General features: G+C 40.5%; 1 protein-coding gene across 3 annotated transcripts; it reads right to left on the bottom strand.

The window, feature by feature from the left end:
- Positions 1-1,206: 1,206 nt before the first annotated feature.
- On the bottom strand, positions 1,207-22,498 carry LOC306926007 (complement factor H-like). Of its 3 annotated transcripts, none has more exons than XM_079505202.1 (17): positions 22,361-22,498; positions 22,057-22,245; positions 19,819-19,924; positions 18,842-18,918; positions 16,863-17,045; positions 16,326-16,508; positions 15,986-16,186; positions 15,013-15,195; positions 14,757-14,918; positions 13,213-13,383; positions 12,209-12,394; positions 11,927-12,115; positions 9,174-9,380; positions 7,817-8,008; positions 4,915-5,097; positions 4,050-4,223; positions 1,207-1,621 (listed from the first exon to the last, which is right to left on the bottom strand). In XM_079505202.1, the coding sequence occupies exons 1-17, from the start codon at positions 22,428-22,430 to the stop codon at positions 1,413-1,415; spliced, it is 2,865 nt and encodes a 954-aa protein (XP_079361328.1). In that variant the 5' UTR covers positions 22,431-22,498; the 3' UTR covers positions 1,207-1,412. The 3 variants fall into 3 exon arrangements, with proteins under 3 accessions (XP_079361328.1, XP_079361329.1, XP_079361330.1); XM_079505203.1 differs by having other exon boundaries at positions 22,057-22,239; XM_079505204.1 differs by lacking the exons at positions 11,927-12,115; positions 12,209-12,394; positions 13,213-13,383.
- Positions 22,499-24,317: the final 1,819 nt, after the last annotated feature.

Raw genomic sequence — 24,317 nt, 5'->3', positions numbered from 1 at the left:
ATGACACCAGGAAAACTCATACGGTTTTATTTTCGTCTTTTAAGATAGATTTATAAAGTTACTATTTTAGTCGGAGATAGACTGAAGCAGTGCTACGGCGTTCCCAACTCTCGCGGGTCGTCTTGCGAGGTTTCGTTTGTAAACAAGTCTTACAGAAGGTAAGAAAACAACCCAAACCTCTACAAAAGTGGTCTTACCCTTTAATGGTTAATGTGGTTAAACGCTAACGTGACATGGATGCGTTCCAGGTCTCAATGGATTAAAAGGTTAAACCTAACCTTATTCCTAAATTATCTTGGATAAAAACCTAACATTTGAAAAGCAGGTAAAGCATTTATGCATGAAGGTTAAACCAAATTTAAGTTGTTTTCATTACATTACATTACATTAGAAGGGACTTATCAGCCAAAACTGCAAGCTTTACATGCACGCTATGATATTCTCACATCTATCATACAGCCTTACAACATGGTCACAATCCTCTCTTAAAACCAATAACCATATACAAACGGGCTATAAAAATCATGGATCAAAAACCGATGAGATGGCACCTTTGGTATTTTTTAACGTTTGATTTTTTTCTACCATCAAATTGGTTTTTAAATGTTTACATGGTCATGTTTCACCTTTTGGGTAAACATTCCGGATACCGGCTTGGCTTTTCAACCGGCAGATCTAGCATGAACTATTTTTGCACTAGTGTAGTTCATAGACCCTGTGAGCTAGTGCTAAGGGCCCCCAGAAAACATTGGGAAAATGTGAGTTTTTCTGGTCATAATCAGACAGTTGAGAGGTGCATAGTTAGCCTTCCTGTGTGTGTATGTGTCTCTCTCTAACAGTAAGTCAGTGTTTGATCACGTGCTTTATTTGCCCTTGTTCTTAATGCATGGTGAAAAGAGGTGTACTGTAACTTAAATTAACCTTGTTAACCTAATATTCTACCAGGTGTTTGTTGTCTATATGAATTGATTTAAGGGTGTAAGCACTGTTGATCTTACTTATTTACTATAAGAAATGTCGAGCAAGATCAAAAAGTTAGTATTCCAATACCGGTAAATGTGATTCTTGGCAAGAGCATTGTGCAGAATATTGTGCAGAATATTGCATGGCTTTTAAAACCAGTAAATCAGGAGAATTTTGGTATTTTCCTTTCATTTTGGACAGAGACAAAAAGACTGCACTACTGTTGAGAATAAGAGACCATATTTTATTAAGTGAGTGCACTCCAGGAAATCAGTGTATAACGTTACAACACATTTGTCAAATTTGTACTATTCATTTTTGTTGGGCAGAAACCTCTTATCTCCATACTCTAACCACGCCCTACTTGATCATACTACAGCGTCACACAAAAGCACGTTTTTGAATTTGAATCCTGAAAAGAAACAGTTTTGGACATATGAGGTTTTTGCTTATTTGCTTATTTGTTCAGTCGGAGAACAAGAAGGCAGTGTCATCTTACCATTAATACACTTCTGGCGCATAACATTGTTAGACGTATAGCCGTCTTTACAAACAAATGTAAGGTGGTCATTATGTTCTGCATAGAATTTATCTTGACCTGAACGACGGAATTGAATATTGTACTGGTTCAGATCTTCTTCAGTCACAGTGCAGGGTTCTGTAATGGATTAAAGACAAGACGGGTGACATTAATGCATGATGAGCTGTTTGAAAATCACATGAATCGTTTCTTTCCCGTCAGTCACTCATCATCCCCATACATGTTAAGTCAGTCACTCATTATCCCCATACATGGGAATGCCCCCATATATGGTATTGTGACATTATCAGTGATGTAGATCCCTGATGTCATAGTAAGTGCGATTTGCTGTCGCAATTAAGCCCATATATGGAGATCCCTGATGTCATCAATATTGACCAGCAACTCTACATCTGACCTCAAACCCTTAGATCTCCATATATGGATATATGTCAGAATCTGTTCTGACATTCCATATGTTGATCCTTCCCCATCCATCCTTCCTCTTCGATGTCTCCCTTTTGACTGATACCTGTCCATTCAAACTCTAGACGGGCCTGCCCCAAAGTTATTAGTGCAGCCGCGCCCGGCAGCCGGCGAAAAGTAGAGTTGTCAACAGGCCCGAAAATTAAGGCCCAGCCCTACCTGGGCCCTCATCAAACCCTGTACACTCAAGAGAATGTCCCTGCTACCACCCTTAGATCTCCATATATGGAGCTGACCTGTTCTGACATTCCATATGTTCAGTTGATCTGACCTCATCAAACCCTGTACACTCAAGACATGCTCCTTATATGGCCAGTACAGAATTAATTCGATGTTGATCTAACCCCCCATGCCAAAGTGCCAGCGCTCAACCAGCAGTCTGTCGTCAACGAGGCGGATGCGTGCACGTGACCTCGCCCTTAGGCATCTTACTGGTTTATAATAGAGACGTCACCGGATTTCTCCTCCCATCCACTTGCATTGAGTTGCTCACCCAGCACAAGGACATCTGGGGCGTGTGTCAAAATTGAAGGCACAATGTCCCCGGGATTCCTTGTGAAGCGCTTGCGTAACGTAAGTCCCAGAAAAGACGCGCTGTGATTGTCCAGTAGTCACTTGAGTGACAGTGAGAGACATGAAGGAGTCGCATGAGTGACGTCACTTGGTCTCGCGTTACCAGACTGTTGCCTCTCGCAATTTCCAAATGCTTTCGTCATACAGTCTGGAGCAACGGAAGTGCTGTCATGAGTAAAATATAAAGCGGAAGTGGAGACTCCTCCCCACTTCCGTTTCGTCTTTACAGTCGCGCAAATTTATCCTATTATGAATAGAAATCATCTAAGCATAATCATCTAAGCTTGTTGCTTAGCAGAAAAGGAAATAAAAAAATAAGCTCTAAAGATATTTAAAAATATATTTCCGTGAATGGAAATGGCAGCTTCCTTACTCAGATTTCGGGAGGTGTAGTTTTCTTTTTTTTATTTCAACCTTTATTTAGTTCTCGGAGAACACACTGAGGGCTGAGACCCTCTTTTTCAGTGGTGCCGAGATTACAACACAATCATGTGTTGATGTGGGGGGGACAAAGAAAACAAAACATAGATGGATAAAGTAAATTACTGGTAAAAATAAAGGAACAAATAGTGATCAACTCAATTAAAACAGGTACAGTTGATATTTACCAACGTTGATATATCAAGTTGAAAGCGATATAGAGAAGGAAGAGAGCTGTACTTTAGTGAAGTCTGTAAGGTAGTTCCAGACTCTATATAGCATTCGGAGATTGTGGAATAGTTGTCTGGCTACGTGAGACTACTTGGGCAGCGACGCAGCGTGCCTTCAGCAAATTACTTTAACACTTCCGCTTGACTTCTTGCCTTCAATGGAGACATGTCGCTCCAATGAACTGCAGCGGCCAATGAGGCATCTATTCTTTTAATATCTATGACCCAGCGCATGAGGCGATTTCACATCCTTCTTCTGGGTTGGGAACAGAGTGCATTCTGGGATGCATTTATGCCATACGTGAACGCGGTGGGCCAAACACATGAACGAGTACCGTGCGTGCGTGCACGTGCGAGCGAGTCATGAACGAGCGCCGCCATTGTGTGTTGGCTCGGCGCGTTCATGTGATTGGCCCAGTGCCGCTCGAGCTGTAGTACCTACTTTCGGCCACCATGTCCATTCCGCTTCAGTGTTTCCTCTCGGTGACGTCTCTATGATATATATATATATACTCCCAGGATAATGATTCAATATGACAGCTGATCTTCAGACTACCGGGCGTCTCACCAATGTTTGTATTTTTTGCCAGGCATTGTTATATTACTAAATGTTTTATAGCAGCAATGTGAACAATTCTTCATGAACTATTCCATATAATGCTCTTACACACAAATTCATAAACATTATGTTAACTAACTTGAAGTCATATTATCATCAACATCTCTAGAAATCCTCATTGAAATTCTGAGGATACGTCCCAGGTGCATCCATGCGATTTTTTTTCTTTCTTATTATACAAAATGTAATAATAACAGATTTCATTTTATTATTATTATTTTTAAGAATAGTGACTTACTGAGGCATGTCACACGTCCAATCCATTGACCATTCTGGCAGGTGTGAGTTCCACTCGTGATGTAGTACCTCGGGCAGTCATAATGGACCTCCTCGCCATTGTTATACGGGGATGTACGTCTGTCTCTGAGTTCTGCGTCTTCAGGAATTAGTGGTTCTCCACAGCTGTTGGATTCTACAGTATGAGAACATCATGTTCAAAACAAACATAATTTTGACTGTTATTGGGTTTTGTGAAGCAAGACGTTCCACAGTATATACACCTGTTTTTGGTAAAGTTTCCCTAGTTTGAGCACACACACACACACACACACACACACACACACACACACACACACACACACGACTAATCAGAATGCCAGATAATAGTTGCTACGAAGATTTTCAACTGGGATGTATCGATAAAAGGTGCATGGCAAGTGCAGTACTGCACTTGTCATGCACCTTTTATCGATTCTTATAAGTCTGTCCTCTACGTAGAGGACACACTTATAAGAATTCGGTTATGTGACAGTTCCAAATAACAGTATTGTAAACATCTCTGTGGTTAAAGACACATTGTATAGTTTATATCAGAACAAATGGTCACAGGACCAAACCAAAGCTGAGGACATTTGTTATGATAAAAAACTGTTATGCTAGTGAAAACTAAGTATATGATCTTGCCCCTGCACCTTGAGACTGGTAGGTATAGAGGAGTTATAGAATAACGGATTTGCACTTACTGTGATATAAACAATATTGAGAATGAGTTCCATTTTGTTTTCTATTGCCCGTTGTATCATGAGAGCTACATCAAAAGTTATTTAACAGGTGTAAAAACATCACTGATGTGGTTAAGCGAACTCAAAGGAAAGGATTTTTACCGGAACAAATTGGAACTTTATCACTCCAAGTTCCAGTTGCTAGACATTCGATCTGTTCACTCCCTTGAAGATAAAGTCTACCATTGCACCGGAACTGTAACTTGTCGCCTTTCCCTGGTTTTCGGTGTCGGTTTCGGTTTGTTATTTGCAAATTGACAGGCAGTTCTGGAACTTCACAAGGAACTGTTTTGGGGGGAAATGGTCATTAATAAAAACAATATTTACAGTATATGAACCATACAGAAGAGACGAGGTGATCTGGAGATATAAGATTTAAGACACAAGACTAACTGATCTAACTGAACCACTCCAGGTCAGCTTGTTTCATTCTTGCAGTTTAGTTATGTATGGCACACGATATAGACATGACACGACACAAGGTGTGCTCTGCTCAATAGAGGATTTTTGTTTTTAGATCAGGATCTTCATGCCAACCCGTCTTTCATCTTGTGGCCAAGACATAACTACTGTAAATCTTCTATATTCCATGCATACACACAGCGTTGTGTCATCAGGGCGTCAATTTAGCTGGGGGGTGGAGCTTGGGGGAAAGCTCAGAGTTCTCCCAACCGGAATAAACAGTGGGGTGTTAAACACAGACTGCTTTAAATAATACTAATTTAAAAGTAGGCGTCATGGTTTGCCAGATCACAGGCACAGATCCTTGTTGCAGCTCGACAAGGATCACTACTTTAGAAAATTAAACAAGCTAGAGTCTGATTGGAATGTTTTTCTTGACTGCTGGACATTTACATTTTCTGTAGTATGATCAATTAAACTTCCATTTATTATCATTAATTCATCAATGATGTTTATAGAACACGTTTTTGTGAATTCTATGTAGGCTACCGACACCAGTTTGGAAGTGGGCCACTTCGAATTCACGACGTGTTCTAAACATTGATTTAATGGCTGTTGGTTTTTGATATTATGGTAAGTTTAATTGATCATATCTATAGAGTGTCTGTCTCTGCCAGGCGATTAAACACTTCTGCACAATATTTTGTAACATGAGGGAGATGGAGAGGGAAACAGATGAGTAACATCTGTAACATGAGGGAGATGGAGAGGGAAACAGATGAGTAACATCTGTAACATGAGGGAGATGGAGAGGGAAACAGATCTCCGATCTCAGTAGTGCTTGTGCAACTTGACTCCCATTATAAACCACTTGAACCCCAGTTTCTATATATTCTGGGGGGACCTAAACCAAAGATTTCCAAGCTCACAACACGTCGCAACGCGATGCGCTGTGAGCTCATAATTATTGGTAACCCTGAACTAACCTCACGTCACCAGGCTTTCCACCTCGGAGGAAAGCCTGCCGTTGATATGGTTACGTCATGTTGTAGTCATTGTTTTGTAGTCATCAGGCCGGAACCCTCATTCTGGATCTTTCTCTCCCTCAAACCGGAAGAATAACAATAAAAGCGTGACTTTTTCCAGATTGAGGGTTCCGGTCTGATGACTACAAAACAATGACTACAACATGACGTAACGATATCATCCGCTCCCGACCGGATCATAAACCTGAAAAGCAATGCTGCTCAGGCTAGCCCTGAACTCCTTTACGCACCGTCTCCATTTACAGCCCTTACATCTACATAAACGTTCAGATTTAAAATGTAAAGTGCTCAACCCCAGGGTTGTGTTACAGTTGTTACAGTTCTCCTCTGGCGGGTATACCCATATATTCCGTATTGTTCAATAAAAAGCATTAATCAGATCCGTTTTCTCTGTTTCAACTACACGCCCCTATCGGGTGACGAGGTGTACTGCATTCTGATACATTATAACTAAGAGAATTGGCCACCAATCGATTTCAAATGCTTTTTATTGAATACTGTTAGAAGATATGGGTGCTAATACGCACCCGAGGAGAATTGTAACATCTGTGGCCCTGGGGTGAGCACTTCATATTTGAAATCTGAACATTTATGTAGACGTTAAGTCGTTAACATTGTAAATGGAAAAAGTGCTTAAAACAGGTTGAAGTTCCTCCATGACAGACAAGCGCCATGTGAACCATGGCTCGTATTTCTTAATAATAAGTCAACTTTCCGCGGGCAAGTGAACGATTGCATTCCAGATGTCCTTCTGATGGATTTTTCTTGGTTGTCAATATTTCTATCGTCCAACAAATCACTCTGAAAGTGATCCAAAGGATCTTAAACTATATATACCTCTATGGGGAAGACCATTATTTTTCCCCCAGCCTAAAACTGGATGTGACATTTATGGGCATTCCTTTCTATCTCTGTGTGTATATAACAGTGACATACCTAGCCTATAAGGTCCTTTCTATCTCTGTGTGTATGTATATAACAGTGACATACCTAGCCTATAAGGTCCTTTCTATCTCTGTGTATATATAACAGTGACATACCTAGCCTATATGCTTTGAAACATTGGGCTTAACCACTTAATCCGTATAGCCCGAGAAATAACCAGTGCAATTTGTTGAGCTATTTTTAGCTAATGTTCCCCCCAGAATATGGAAGCTGGGGTACAAGTGGTTAAAATAGAGGACATATATACAATTGATGTTGCTTCAGTAGCATGAATTATTCTATCGAACTTTAGACTAAAGAAACATTGTAAGGTATAAACAATCTTATAATTCCATGTTTTGGTCATACATAGCCTATTAGTTACATGTTAATAACATGTCAATCATTTTAACAATCAGATCCCCGGTTCACTGTGAATTCATACTATAGAGAGGGCTGCAGTATTTGGCAAACATTTAAGTGAAATTTGATTCGTGATTGAATATGATGATTTCACTAATGATCAGCAATTGGGAGACAATAGTAGAAATGTACTGCCTCCTACTATTGCCTGATAACTCAGGCACATTTGACTATATGGATATTGCTTTAATGCTAAGACTATACTGTACCTTCACAAGAAGGAAATGCATCGTTCCACTGTCCATTTTCTCCACATGTCAGCTCTGATTTGCCATTCAGTCGTTTCAGAGGATCGAAACAGCGGAATATTAGAGTGTGGCCAAATTGTATACGGTCATTGTTTGCTGGCAGATCTTCAATAATAATCTGTTCATCTGCAGGCGGTCGGGGGCAGCTCACATCTAAGACATAGCACAAACAAATATGGAAAGACGGTTAACCAGCTATACAAAGAGGGCTACACTCTCAGCATGTCTAGGAAACGTGGATAAATCACAAGGACTATGGAGCTGCCTTGTGTGTAAAGGAGAGGAAGTGAGACAGACAGACAGACAGACAGACAGACAGACAGACAGACAGACAGACAGACAGACAGACAGACAGACAGACAGACAGACAGACAGACAGACCATGTTTTTTGGGTAGGTGAATATTGTGTAATAGGTGAAAGGACATGCATATTTGCCCTTCTTGAGATTGTTGAGTTTGTTTGTCAAACATTAGGCCTTGCTCCATATAGTGACTATGCTTTCCCGTGTTCCACCTTCCACATGGGTTGTGTTCAATAGTCAGAGGTAAATGTCATCATTTATTTTATATAATAGATCTGTTAGATATATTCTTGAATAAAACATTGTAATTATGAAATCCTTGTCTCAGTCACTTTATTGTCACATGTATTGGTATTGAGAATCTGGTGAGTTTTCAGTTGAGTTGAATATTTGAATATTTGAGTTTGTGTGACTTAAAACTTCTAAACCCAAACAGGGTCACAGTCCAGCCACACTTATCAACAACACAGGGAGCCCCAGCCTAAAAGTTGTGCTTCTCCCAACATCTGAGATCGTAGATTTTGAGAGATCTTGTTTGGGACAAAAGATATATGACAAATGGCCCGTTGAAATTTGAGATATCTTGTGTGCAAATGGAAATCTACACACATACTCCCCTCCAGGTAGGAAGAATGCACTCAGTATAGTTTCATAGCAATCTGGCTGACTCTTGAGTTCATCTTCTGGGGAGCATGAATGTGCACAGCTAATTCCATGGCAATCCAGTGGATAGTTTCTTAGACACAGTGTTCAGGACCAAAGTCAAAGTGGACCAACATTGCCATCCTTAGAGCCCCAGCACTAGCAGGGCTGAAAAAAGGTTTGATGTCTGGAGAGGGGTGCAGTATCTTGTAAAACAGTAAAAATGTAACTAAAATGTGTGTGTGTTTTATTTTTGATGGAATATGATTTCACCAGTGATCAACAAATGTCCAGATCAACAGTTCCTTCACTTGACTGGTAACTCACATTTAACGTACATTTGGCAATTATTGATCAAAAGACTATACTGTACCTTCACAAGAAGAAGGAATTGGATGGTTCCACTCTTCATTCTGACCACATGTCAGCACTGCCTCTGATATTCCACTCATTTTTTTCCCACGGGTGTGACAGCTGAATGTTAGATTGTGGCCAGGAGGCATGGGACCATCGTTGTCTGGCAGACCTTGGATATTAATGTCACCACTTGCAGCCAGTCCGGGCCTGGGGCAGCTCTTAGCTTCAATGCACAAACAAACATGGAAGGACAGTTAGCTTAGCTAAATGATAGTGAGGAACCAAATGGACCCTTACGGGTCTGTAACTCTGAGAGTGTACTAGGGTCCATTTGGTTCCAAACAGGCGAACCGGCATGAATCGCAGTCTGGATAGTTGACAGAAGTGTGCTTGAGGCCTGTGAGCCTTTAGCGATTCAAATAAGGCTGTGTTCAAATTCACCGCTTCATCTTGAAGAAACTTTTAAATGAACTTCCCGGTTCAAACATCAAGATATGCATGAGTGAAAAACGCGCCCGTCAGAGCGTGCCTGTGTTCGTTCAACTTCCGTGCATATAAGACCACTTAGCCTCGAAGTGTTTAAAAAGTTTATTTTCTTAATTATGCTATGGTTATATTTTGGAAAGGTTATCACCGGGGCTGGATACATGCAATCACTCTATGAGCGACGCGTTGTTTTGGAGTTTGCAACTGGACTCCAGTGACAAAAAGCAAAGCAAAGTTACTATATTTACCCAGGGTATCTGGGCTAAGCTCAAGAACTTGTTTCCAGCCAGGCCCTGCTCATAGAACATTTCATGGTAGTGGTTCAATGCCTTGCTCAAGGGCACTTCAGCGGTGGTAATTTTAACGTGTCGGACCGCTGATTCGAACTGGCGACCTTCCGGTATCAAGACCACTCCGCAATCCGTTCGGCCACCGCTGCCACTAATAGAATGTAACCACATAGAACCGCTGACCACATAGAATGTAAGCCTATCCATTATAAGACATGACTACAAGACCAACTGATCTAACTGAACCACTCCAAGTCAGCTCGTTTCATTGTTGCACGATATAGACATGACACGCTGACATGACATGCTCTGCTCAATAGAGGATTTTTGTTTTTAGATCAGGATCTTCATGCCAACCCGTCTTTCATCTTGTGGCCAAGACATAACTACTGTAAATCTTCTATATTCCATGCATACACACAGCGTTGTTCCCTCCTCCGCGTCATCAGTGCCCATACCCGGTTCGCCTGTTTTGAGGCTTACATTGAATCATATCATACAAAGATTTGTGTTGAAGCATGCTAAAATACCCATACCCAAGGGAAACCCTTCATGCACCTCTCTTCCAGTGTTGCGAGATTTTGTGAGAGAAATATACAACCAGGTCTAGGAAAACAAGCCCAAACAAAGCAACTATAGGTCACATGAGCACTTTAAACCTATAGTTTAACTGTATACACCGGCAATTTGAAAATAGCCGGTCTTTACAGAAAAAGAAGCCCAAAGTTGCTTATAATAAGCGGACATGGCAACAATGTTCTCTTCCCACTAGTGCAAGGCAAGTCTCCAACAGTCCAAACACATCATGCAGGCAGCAGGAACGTGCAGAGTGTTAGAGAGGCAGGGGCTGAAATCCCGTAAGAGGGCACTTTTGGACAAAAATAGCGAAAATGGCAGATCTACAAGCTCGCAACGCGGCGCAACGCGGTGCGTTGTGAGCTTGTAGATCAGCTATTTTCGAGGCTCAAATCCAGTACTCTTTCGCTAGTGGAGATGCGGTGTAACGACATGGATTTCTAAACGAATTTGTTCAATGCAAAATACTGTGTTCAAGTTCAGGAGACTTCGTGGGGGAAAAAAGCTGAATGCTGCCTTCCGGCAATGGCATGGTAAATGCTGCATTCGTGGTCTGGAAAGGGCAGTTGTTTTATAGACAGGTAAAAGGGCAGGGGCTGAAGCCCCTGTTGATGTCTATGTGTGCACGTCCCTGGCAGGCAGTCTGGGAAAATCACGCCACCTCGCCCATCCACTGTATGACTCACACACACATCTGCCTGCCCCACTACCAGACCTTAGAGCAGGGGTTCCCAAAGTGGGGTCCGGGGACCCCTAGGGGTCCTTGAGAGAGTTCCAGGGGGTCCCCAGCTAAATAATAATTAGGAACCAAATGGACCCTTATGGGTCTGTAACTCTCAGAGTTAAATTGACTTTGATTTTACAATATACATTGGGGTCCCAGAGATAGAAATGCCATTAAATGGGGGGTCCGTAGCCTAATTTAGGTCAAACCTTGTGGGTCCTTGAACTGAAAATCGGTGAAAATCACTGCCAGAGCCATAATATCTTCTCTCATGGGGGTCCCTGACATATATTTTCAAATGGGGGTCCACGGGCTAATGAGGTCCTTGACATGAAAAAGTTTGGGAACCACTGCATGCCCTAGAGGTTGTAGATTTTGTGATATCTTGTTTTAGGACCAAACTAGTGAAAATGTTGGCCCAAAGTTCACCAAAAGCAGTAGCTTTATCAGCCGTTTCATGGCAAGTTGGCAACCCAGCCAGTAGTTTTCAAGATATCTTGACCAAAAGTGTTGGACAGAGTTTTGTCAGTGCTCTTACGGAATGGTCTATGAAAAACAAGTCATGGGGGCCTGTTTCTAGATATTCATCATGACACACACAACAGTAGCAGCATGTTTACAAAAGCTTGTTGTTAATGTTAATGTTAATGTTAATGTTAATGTTAAATGCTGTTTGAAATAGCCAATACTCACATATACATTTAAGGTTCTTTTGCTCCCAATAACCATTTTCGCATTTAATCTTGTCCTCCTCCCCTTCCATTTTATATTCATGGCGGCATTTATATTGTACCACCGTTCCATGCAAGTATTCCTTCTGATAATCACACATGACAATTGCATCTTTAACCTTTGATGGTGGCCCGCAAATGTTTTCAATGGCTGCAAGAGATGAAAATACGTTTAAGATCACACTTGCAACAGCATCATTTAAAATATTATTAGAACTTAGAAATTTGAATGGGGATGTCTTACGTTTACAGATTGTGTAGTCGTTGTCCCATTCTCCATTCTTACAAGTTATTTCACTTATAGTATTGTTTAACTCGTATCCCTCCACACAAACAACTGGAATGCCTTGGCCTTCTCTATAGTCATCATTATCAGGTTTCCTTATTTCTGCATGAGGAATCTGAGGTATTTCACCACATTTATCCCTACCTAGAAAATAAATACATACATTATAAAATAGCTCAAGGCTCTATTGCTGATTACTTACGCAGTGGTGTCCAGTTAGAACTTAAACCAGGATGCTTCGACTTCTGCCTTCTCCCTGAAGCCGACCCTTGTTATATATTCTCCGACTATGCTTGTCAGCCAGTTAGATCTATCCATATATGGTTCTACCACATCTATCTGATATCAGCACTATGTCGGCTCGGGCCAAATATAGGGATTGTCATACTAGACATGTCATATGTCATATAGCCCAACGTCCTAGTCGGATATCCCCATATATGGGGACTAAATATCCAATGAGCAACTACTCAGATCCAAACATGACTGGAAGTGAGAGTCTTCGTTACATTCATATAAGATTAAGTTGTCATATCATGGTGAAAAAAGCTCAACAAATATAATCAAAATAGTTGTTTCCAAAAATGGAGTTTGAAATCTGTTTCTGTAGAGAAATACTCCAGTTACTCTGTTCTCTAATTATGGTCCCCATTAGCCACATCAGAAAGATGAACAGAAAATGTGTGCTATGGAAGATTATATAAGAATAAAGTAAAGTAAACTAGTATCTAATACCATAACGATATAATTATGTGGTCTCTCTCACACACACACACACACACACACACACACACACACACACACACACACACACACACACACACACACACACACACACACACACACACACACACACACACACACACACACACACACACACACACACACACACACACACACACAATTATATCCTGTTTATTACATGTACTACAAATATATATAATATATAATAAGTCCCTTACCAATACATCGTGGAGTTTCATTCCACGCACCGTCATTGCATGTCGCGTTACCCCACCAGCCTTTGTAGAAAGGCTTATAGTTTGTGTTGCAGCTGTAGAACAGTTTTACATTTCCATCCGAAGGAAATCCAAATCCATGTTCAACTGCAGGTTTACAAGTTCTTGTGATAGCTAGGGGAATTCAAGGTGAGAAAAATAAATAGCAGAATCCGATGCATCGCCATCCCGACTATGTGGCTTCCGCATGCGGTTAGGTTTAGGGTTATAGGGTTAGGGACAGTGTTAGTAATGTGGCGAGTCGGAATGGCGAAGCATCAATGTGCAATTATTCCAATGTCTCTTTTTATAATTTTTTTGTTCTGTGCACTATCCCCATGATTCAGCACTAGTGCAGGAAATATGGTTAAAATCTGGGGTAGAAGAGGAAAGTTACATTAATGGAGGTCGCATTTACTATGAAATCGTAAGTTTTTTGTCAGTCAGTCAGTCAGTCAGTCAGTCAGTGTATCACTCAAAATCCCCATACTTGGGGAAAGCCCCCATATATGGTGCCCAGGTCTCGTGACATCACATGACATCATCAGTGATGTAGATCCCTGATGTCATAGTAAATGCGACCTGCAGTCGCAATTTAGCTCATATATCAATATTGGCCAGCAACTCTACATCTGACCTCAAACCTCAAACCCTTAGATCTCCATATATGGATATATGTCAGAACCTGTTCCATATGTTGATCCTTCCCCATCCAGCCTTCCTCTTCGATGTCTCCCTTTTGACTGATACCTGTCCATTCAAACTCTAGACGGGCATGCCCCAAAGTTATTAGTGCAGCCGCGCCCGGCAGCCGGCGAAAACTAGAGGTCTCAACAGGTCCGAAAAGTAAGGCCCGGCCCTACCTGGGCCCGCAACAAACCCTGTGCACTCAAGATACTGCCCCCGCTGCCACCCTTAGATCTCCATATATGGAGCTGACCTATGTTCTGACATTCCATATGTTGATCTGACCACATCAAACCCTGTACACTCAAGATACACTCCATACAGTATATGGCCAGTACAGAATTCATTCCATAATTATGTTGATCTGACCCCCCCAAGCAAAAGCGCCAGCACTCGCCCAGCAGTCTGCTGTCACCCAGGCGTATATGTTGATCTGACCCCTCATTCCAAAGCGCCAGCACTCGCCCATAGTCAGCTGTCACCCAGGCGGATGCGTCCACGCGACCTCGCACTTCAGGCATCTTATATTTATTACTTACTGTATATTACAATACTTGAGTTAGGGCACGCTCACACTTTTATTCTACCTATGAGGGCGGATTCTGCCAATGCATTTCAAAGGGAATGAATGTTTTTAATGCATTCTATTATTATTACCATTATTATTATTATTATTATTATTATTTATTTATTTTGCAAATCCGCAAATGGCAGCAAACCACTCCATTCCCATTGAAATGCATTGGCAGAATCCGCCCTCATAGTACAGTAGGTAGAATAAAAGTCCGGTGTGACTGTGCCCTTAATCCTATTCACCTTACCTTCACATATGGGTTTTGGTGTCCATCCATCTCTGGTGCATCTTGCTTGCCTCCAGCTTGCTGCAGAGCAGCGATACCTGACCATTTCCAGGAAACGATATTCCATCTTCCGTGGATTCTCAATCTCAGCATTTGGAATATCAGATTTCTTACATTTAATTTCTATAAGAAAATAAATGGTATCAAGAAGAGGTCTGCACACTAACTGGATATTTGTATGGCTGCTCACACACAGATTGTGTCACCATCACAATACCTTCACACAGTGGTTTTGGTGCCCACCCATCCCTTGTGCAAGTGGCAGTCTTTCTGACATCCGTGGCTTTGTAGCCTGTGCTACATGTATAAGTTACAGTGTTATCCAGCTTTCTCATTCGTCCATACCAATCATTAGTCGAAGCCACGCCAGTTTCATAACGCAGGGTGTTACATGTTATTTCTGAATGAGAAAGAGAGAAAAATGACATGTTAGTGGGAATAATTTCCCAGTAAACCGAGATTATAACTAGATAAAGTGCCCCTCTGGGCACAGGTCTCCACCAGGGCAGGTCAGGTTGTGGCCTCCTGGTGACGCTATAACAGGCCAATGTGAAAAAGGTGGGATATATTCCTCAGCCTAGTAGGAAAGTCTGTGAAAGATTTCACGTAAATTGCACGCTGAGTTCATGATTTGAGGCTTTTTGTTCAAAACGGGCCAATCCTGCAAACTTTGAAAGCCAATGTTAGCCCAATTAGGATGGAATATGAAATATCGGACAGATCCGTCTTGAACACATGACTATAGAGATAGGGTGTAAGGATTTGCGGGATTTTTTGGACAGAATCTGGAGGAGTAATATAAAAAAAATTGTTTTTCAAATGTCGGCCTGGAGTCGTTTTGGAAATGTTGGGGCAGAGGTTCATCGTTGGCATCCAGGGAGTGTGTGTGCAAAACTTGGCATCGACAGGGTTAACGGTGCCGGAGATTAGCTGGTAACAGACGGACACACTCACACTCACACTCACACACACACACACACACACACACACACACACACACACACACACACACACACACACACACACACACACACACACACACACACACGGACGGAGTGCAAAACATACTCTCTCCCCATGCCTTCGGCCTGGTGGAGACAATAATAGTAATCAAAACCTGATAGATAGAAAATAAAACAATAGCATATCACTTTGCTCCTTGTGTAGCACATAGTCATTCAGTACTGTACCTTCACATACAGGTGATATTTCCCATTCTCCATTCTGTCGGCAGGTAATCACTTTAGTGCGTTCACTGTGGCTACCAATAAAGTAACGACTGTCACATATTACTGTTACTGTATCATCAGGTGAGAATAGACTCATGCCATCAGGTTCATAACGGGTTCCTGGGATTGTAGTCAGTGACAGTGACAGTGTACATGTCACAGCTGAAATGGTTGGGAAATCAAATGCGTTAGATTTAGGCTGTAGTTTGTTACAATAAACGGGACCAGCATGAATTATTGTTTGTCATACTTCAACAATTTAACAAGGTGTTAAGCTACTCATTCTCAATAAGATACTCACGGTCACACAATGGTGTAGGAATCCAATCCGCTCTATTACCTACTCGTGAACATTTTGAAGGTAAGTGATGAGAACGTTGGAACTTTGTATGGCATTCAAAACTCAGGGTCTGATCTTTATTATACTCTGCAATATTGCCAAGTACTCTTCCATTATCAATCGGTGGTGGTGTACATTTGACCTCTGTTGACAAACACAAACAAAATATCAATCCACAGTATGATAATATGAGGTATTGATTTTTTCATTGCAAATATAGTGTGTATGTAGGCCTATATTCAGATAGGTATTTTAATTATGGCAACTTTCTTCCCCAACCTACGTGTAAGTCAAAGCAAATGTACTGTATTGTTTACAGTAAATATAGTTATAGATAGTTATAGTAGAAAGCCAATGTGTGCAATTGTATGACAGAAGTTGAGTGTTATTTAAAAGGAAGGATGTTATGGCCAGCCTTGCCTGGGTTGAGGAAGAGAGGAAATTAAGGAGAAGTTTAGAAATTACTATAGCCTAAATAATTATAGCCTACTACAGTACCAATGCATGTTGGAGCTGTGTTACTCCAATCTCCATTTTCATCACATTCGATCTCTGCTACTCCTTTCAGAACCAAAGCTCGTGACTTGCAACTAAACCGAAGTACATTGCCGTAAGTTGCCTCCTCGCGGTCTCCAGATATTTGAACGTCATTTGTTACGTCTATCACTGGGCAAAGAATGGCTGGACAGGGACAAATGAAAAGGGAAAAACATCAACAAAAAAATCTCAAACATTCTCAAAAATAAAGAGAGACAGAGATAGAAAATTGCTTACAGATCAGCAATTTTCCATGTGGTCCCCATGCTAAAATGATGGAGAGTTGGTAACCAAATGGACCCTTATAGATCTTTAACTCTTGACAGCGTAAAATAAAACCAAAAGGACCCGTACAGGTCCATTTGGTTTCATTTTACACTCTCAAAAATTTATGTTAAACATCTGCAGCAGCATTACATAATTTACAAGAAGTCTATACACAATTAAATATTCAAAGTTTTGGGTCTGAGAGGCTAAATGTCATTAAATGGTTGTCCGTGGCTCAAATGGGTCTGAGAGGCTAAATGTCATTAAATGGTTGTCCGTGGCTCAAATGGGTCTGAGAGGCTAAATGTCATTAAATGGTTGTCCGTGGCTCAAATGGGTCTGAGAGGCTAAATGTCATTAAATGGTTGTCCGTGGCTCAAATGGGTCTGAGAGGCTAAATGTCATTAAATGGTTGTCCGTGGCTCAAATGGGTCTGAGAGGCTAAATGTCATTAAATGGTTGTCCGTGGCTCAAATGGGTCTGAGAGGCTAAATGTCATTAAATGGTTGTCCGTGGCTCAAATGGGTCTGAGAGGCTAAATGTCATTAAATGGTTGTCTGTGGCTCAAATGGGTCTGAGAGGCTAAATGTCATTAAATGGTTGTCCGTGGCTCAAATGGGTCTGAGAGGCTAAATGTCATCAAATGGTTGTCCGTGGCTCAAATGGGTCTGAGAGGCTAAATGTCATTAAATGGTTGTCCGTGGCTCAAATGCCCAATAAATAATGGACCTTGATACAAAAAGGGTTGAAAACCACTGGCTTAAAGGACCACTTCACCACTTTTCAACCTATCTTCATATAATTGGTCCTCACTAATAATCATGAAGAAATGGCGCAATTTTTTTCTACTCGGTCTGTGTCTCATAGGAGGGCTGTGGGCAGTTCAGAAACCGTCTTCCAGTGACATCATCGATGGGGAATACAAGCTTTCTAGTTCTGAAAAGTTGCCATGCGAAAATGGAAGCCATCGTTCTCACTATAATGAAAATCTAAACATTTTTGTAAAAAAAATCTGCCTAATGATGATGTCACTGGACAACGGCTTCTAAACTGCCCACAGCCCTCCTATGAGACACAGACTGAGTAGAAAAAAATCGTGCCATTTTATCATGATTATTAGTGAGGACCTATTATATGAAGATAGGTTGAAAAGTGGTGAAGTGGTCCTTTAAGCAGTTAATAGCTGTAAAAGATTAGCATTGGACACATCAATCAGGAGGATTGTCAATATTCATGTCTGTCAGGTTCCATTTACAATTGAGGCATTTAGCAGACGCTCTTAATCCACAGCGATTTACAGTACGCAAGAACAAAAACATGGCAAATACATAAAATTAGTCATCATGAATCATACGTAAGCTAAGAACCTAACAGTGAAATATCTATATCATGAAACTATATTATACACTATAGAGTGCTATGTCTACATAAAATGCTATCTAAGTTACATAAATTGAGCCTATGTATATGCCTGTAAGGTCGTCGAGAGAAGGGCAATTAAGTAAGGCAAGTGTTACGGGCTAAAATGGAGTCTGAAGAGGCGGGTTTTCAGACTAGCAATCTTTTATTTGTTTGTTTCTAGGCCCCTGCCTTTGACCTTGGATGGACATGATGACAAATGAGATGTAATGTAAGGAGATGTAATGTATGAATACATAATAATAAGCTCTTACGCTGACAGACTGGCACGACACCATCCCACCCCTGTGCGTCGCATCGGCGACTAGTGATCCTGCTGACCATTTGGTAACTGGAAGTGAACACAAAGACATTTTAAATGTCATTATCTGTGAAAATGTTCTACAATTTTCAAGCATGTTAAAAATAGCAGATCTACAAGCTCACAACACAGCTATTTTTTTTATAATTTTTATCCCACGATTTTGCAACCCATTTCCCCCCCAGTGTCAATTATCTAGTGTAATCCTGGGCGCTACACTTCCTCTGCCAACCTGGGGGGGCAGCGGACTGACCTCATGCTTCCTTCTATGCATGAGGAGTCCAAGCTGCTTCTTTTCACCTGACCGAGGGGAGTTTCCCCAGCCGGACGTAGTGCGTGGAAGGAACACGGTATTCCGACCAGTTCCACTACTGCATGTTTTCTGGGGACACGGGGAGAACATGCAAACTCCACACAGAAAGGCCCTTTTGCCAACCCCGCCTCAGGTATGGGCACTGATGACGCGGAGGAGGAAACACGCCCACAGTGCCCACAGCGTCCCCAGCGGGAATCGAACCCAGGACCTTCTAGCTGTGAGGCGACAGCACTACAGCTATTTTTTTTAATGTTTGTTATGTGTGCTTGTTTTTAAAACTGTAGAAATATGTCAAATTAGCACACAATATGATTTGTTTCTATTTTTATTGTGCAGATTGTAAATATCATCGTATTGCAATGCGTTGTGAGCTTGTAAATCTCAGAAGTAGAAAGATAAAATAGGGCTTCATGGTTAAAGTCACATACAGTAGGTGGGTTTCCAGAAACAAAAAGATGCATAGCAAGCAATAGGGCAAATCAGTTGTAACCTCATCAATAGAAACAATTAAGTCCTCAGGACTTTTTGGGTTATCCTTTATAGACAAAGTCAAGTGTATGACTTTTTGCTGTTTGCATTTCTGTCTAATAAAGTATTCAATCAATCAAACCTACCCTCTTTGGCACGTGTACTGAACTTCTGCCCCAAAGACAAAATCATCTCCCTTCACAAGACCGAACTCTGCAAAATCAGCATCGCCAGGGTGACCACATGTTTTGGCTGAAAACGAAGGAGAGAAGGAGAGATGAGTTAGCGCAATCTGAACACATTTTATTTTTGTATAAAGAATATGGATGACAAAGCACGCCCCTAGTGCCAACAATGTCCCTGGCAGCTGACTTATGAGGAGTTTTGAAATAAAGTCAAAACTAGGTCTCTGCTATGGGCTCTGCCCCATATTTATGATGAGATTATGTGAATATTAAAAGTGAAATAAAATGCGTGTTCCAGTGTGTGTTCATTCAATGTTCATTTTTCAGGATATGAAAAATATACATTTTTCAGGAAATTAAGAGAACCTTATATTTTGAAAACAAAGCAATACTTCCTTATCAAAGTTGGTGTAACTTTATTATTGTCAATGACTTGGATGAGAGGGGGAGAGCTGCATGGTGGAGTTAGCTGCTTTAGCAGACAGTTTGAGGGTCCATGGAGTTAAGAGGTTTTGTCCCAAGCGTTTTTCCATCCCAAATTTCCATTGGTTCAATATTTTCGAAACAACACAGACGTAAAGGGTGTTCAATAGCACTGATACAAAAAAAAATCAAAAACCTAAAAAATTTAGTTTCCTCCCGACAGCAACGATATATAAGGTTGTACCACCTCACACTAAGTTCAAACTTAAAGGACCACTTCACCACTTTTCAACCTATCTTCATATAATAGGTCCTCACTAATAATCATGAAAAAATGGTGCCATTTTTTTCTACTCTGTCTGTGTCTCATAGGAGGGCTGTGGGCAGTTCAGAAACCGTCTTCCAGTGACATCATCGATGGGGAATCCAAGCTAATAGAAACTGCAGGCTTTCTAGTCCTGAAAAGTTGCAATGCGAAAATGGAAGCCATCGTTCTCACGATAATGAAAATCTAAACAAGAAATCTTGTTTTAAAAAAGATCTGCCTAATGATGATGTCACTGGAAGACGGTTTCTAAACTGCCCACAGCCCTCCTATGAGACTGAGTAGAAAAACATCGTGCCATTTTATCATGATTATTAGTGAGGACCTATTATATGAAGATAGGTTGAAAAGTGGTGAAGTGGTCCTTTAAGCTCAAATGGCTTATGCATTACTTACACAACACAGTATGCCTATGCCTATACAAGCATAGCCATTTAAGATATAACTAGGCTAAATTTGAACTAGTGTGAGGTGGTGCAACTGGCTCCCGAGGTGGACTTTGCCAACAAATCCGAGCCACCAGAGTCATATTTTAGCACACTTTGCATTTTACAAACATTTTCAGTCGTGAGATTCTATTTTGCTTTAATCCATGTAACTGTGAAAATCTTTTTACTTCTGGTGTTACGACACGAGTGCATCTTTGTTCTAGTTGCCCGATGGTGGGGTTTTCTTTCTCTGTACGTTTGTCAGTGTTTGTAAAGAAGAAAACATGAATACAATATACTAAATTAAAATAAACGACTTGACTCTGTTTTTGTTTACCAGTGATTGAATATACAGATTATTGTTCAGATTACCTATTTTACTTAAAGGGATGATGGTGGAGATTAGAAGTGTGTGCTATAGTGATTTCAGGAAAAGCTATAGGTGATAAAAGTTTAGGGACAGCAGGGGTGAAACCGTCAACCACAAAACTACTCTCTGATGCTGTATATTAATGGCACTTGCCCACTGCTTAGGGTGGATTAAATTCAGAGGACAGATTTCACATGCAAATGTAGGCCTACTGTGACAATAAAATACTCCAAAGGAGTAGGGGCCTTATTATTATTATTATTATTATTATTATTATTATTAAGTTACTTATTTATTTGTAGCTCTGGTCCATAACATTAGAAGGAGAACTTCTTATAACGTTATGGACCCCCAGAGCTAATTTACTTGCAATATCTGCTTGAACTAATTTCAATTTCAGAAATTTCTACTGTACCTAGAATGTAATAGTTCCTGAGTTAGGTTGTATACTCACATCACATCCAGTAATATCATCATATCTTTAACCCATATGGGTGTGTAAAATAAAGATTCATAGCCTATTGTAGATACCCAAGATGACACAATTATGTAGTGTTGTTGGCACACCTGACCCTAGATTTAACACATTCATTCTTCATAAGTCATTGTTCATAATATTGTTTTTCAAAATAGTAGAATTGATGGTAACTTACGTTCACATATAGAACCTACATGCTTCCAGCCATCAAGCATGCACATTAATTTGAAGAATCCCACAAAGCCAATCTGACAAGCCACTCTGACTTGTTTTCCAGGACCATAGGACTGCTCCAGAGCAGTTGTGTCAAAATGTGAGTCATAATGGGGACCATTCATAAAGTCTTCAAGTTTACAATCTGAATCTGGACAATAAAAAGAGAAAATCATATTGTGTACGAATTTGATATATTTCTACAGTTGACAAAGCTTTTATATGGTAATAGTAAAAAATAAATAATAATAATAATAAGGTCTTACCTCCAGCAGTCACTACATTCAGGGTATGCACCCATATGAAAAGGAGACAGCTTTGCGTTATCACGTGCATTTTTGCACATTAAAACATCCAAACAGTTGAATTTACGGAAGGTAAATGATTGCTCTGTGATATTTGCACAAGTGATGTGTTCTATTCCCTCCACACAAGGCAGGGATTAAACGTGGAAGTGACCACGCACTGCCTTATATGACTTACTGGAACCATGATGAAGTCAGCAGAATTGGATTGGCTGAGGAGGGAGTGGAATGTTTCAACATACAGGACTTTATTCTTTGGCTCATAATACACACTATAAATACACATGATCTAAATAAACAAAATAATAAAACAGACACAAATTTGTGTAATTAAATATGGCTAATTATCATCAGTGAGAATTTTATCTGCAATTGAATTGCAGTCACTGAGGTATTTCATGATCATGTTTATTTTTGACTGACTAAAGAGCATTCCCGTAAATGTTCTTTTTCTGGTAATCATTTGCAGTAAATCAATTAAGCAAACAAAACAGTTTTGTGCTTATCCCATAAGACTGAGCTCCCTTTCCCAATGTGAGGTCATTAAAAAAGAGCATCATAAGAAAGAGTTGTTGTGAATGTAATAGAAATAAGCAGAGGAATGAGCTCTGTGCCACAGACATTATCTGGTAAAAACTATAACGATGCTGAGACAGCTGCTCACTGATTATTAACAGCTTTCTTTGTGATACAAATATTCTAGTTTAAAAAGTTTAAAAAAATTAATCTTATATTCCCCATTAAATCACTTTTGTGACTTATCTGAATGATTTACAGAAGTAAAGTATTGCGTTGGTATTGATTAATTATGACTGGAGTGAGTTTTGCATGCTTTGCGGGTACAGCTGAGAGATAGGAAAACACACCAATTCAATTCAATTCAATTCAATTCAATTCAAAGGGCTTTATTGGCATGAGAAAACATAAGTTTACATTGCCAAAGCAAAAAGTGGAACAATACGATCAAAACAAAATGTATGTAGCCTACAATTGAAAGTCAGAATCTCCAATAAATCTATTTCTATTTTGAATTTGCACATAATGCAGGAGGCAGCAGGAGGTTCATGGAAGTAGCTCATAACACATATCTACAGTGGATTTTTATGAAACAAACACTTTTCAGATAGAAAGAGGATAATTCAAGCTTTTCGCACAGCTGCAATGTTGGTGAGTTTGTTTAATACAATCAGACCTGACTTTTCTGTTTGGATGAATGGGCTTAATGGGAAATTGTATGTTAGCACCTTATTGGCAAGATTCTGCTTTCTGCATAAGGTCTATAGAAGTCTATGTAGAAGAGCCGCCATGGACCATATGCAGACCGTGGCCATCTTACAATATCAGTTAATGGCAAGGTGCTAACAAGGTGCAACTTCCATTGGCAGCCCATTCATCCAAACAGAAAAGTCCTATCTGAGTTGCTTTCTGTCCTTGCAGGTGATTCTTTTTCTAAGTGTTGCAGTTTGGAAGTGCTCGTTAGATATCATTCAACTGCCCTGCGTACCACCTGTTTTGAATCAGCATGACACGGGATACCAATGTTACTGAATTAAGGTAAGTGTGCCGCGGTCCGCGGGTTCGACTCCCGATCCCGACGGCCTTTACTGCATGTCTTCCCCCCATCTCTCTCCCCATTTCCTGTCAGCCTACTGTCTGTCCCTCCATAAAATATATAAAATGAAGGTGAAAGCCACAAAAAAAAACATTACAAAAAAAGACTATAAATGGAACAAAAATAATAATAACATCCTCCCGATGACACCTGTCACACATCAGACCCTTGTGCCAAATTGAATCGAATGCTTTTTTGAAGTCAACAAAGCAGGAGAATGATTTGCTTTTGTTTATTTGGTTGAGGGTGTAAATGTGGTCTGTTGTGCCATACTTTGGTAGAAAACCAATTTGTGTTTTGCTCAGG

Source organism: Electrona antarctica (genome assembly GCF_951216825.1).
Source record: "Electrona antarctica genome assembly, chromosome: 7".
In the NCBI taxonomy this organism is placed as follows: Eukaryota; Metazoa; Chordata; class Actinopteri; order Myctophiformes; family Myctophidae; genus Electrona; species Electrona antarctica.
Note: the sequence above shows the minus strand (reverse complement) of the source record. Positions and strands in the feature narration are given on the sequence as shown.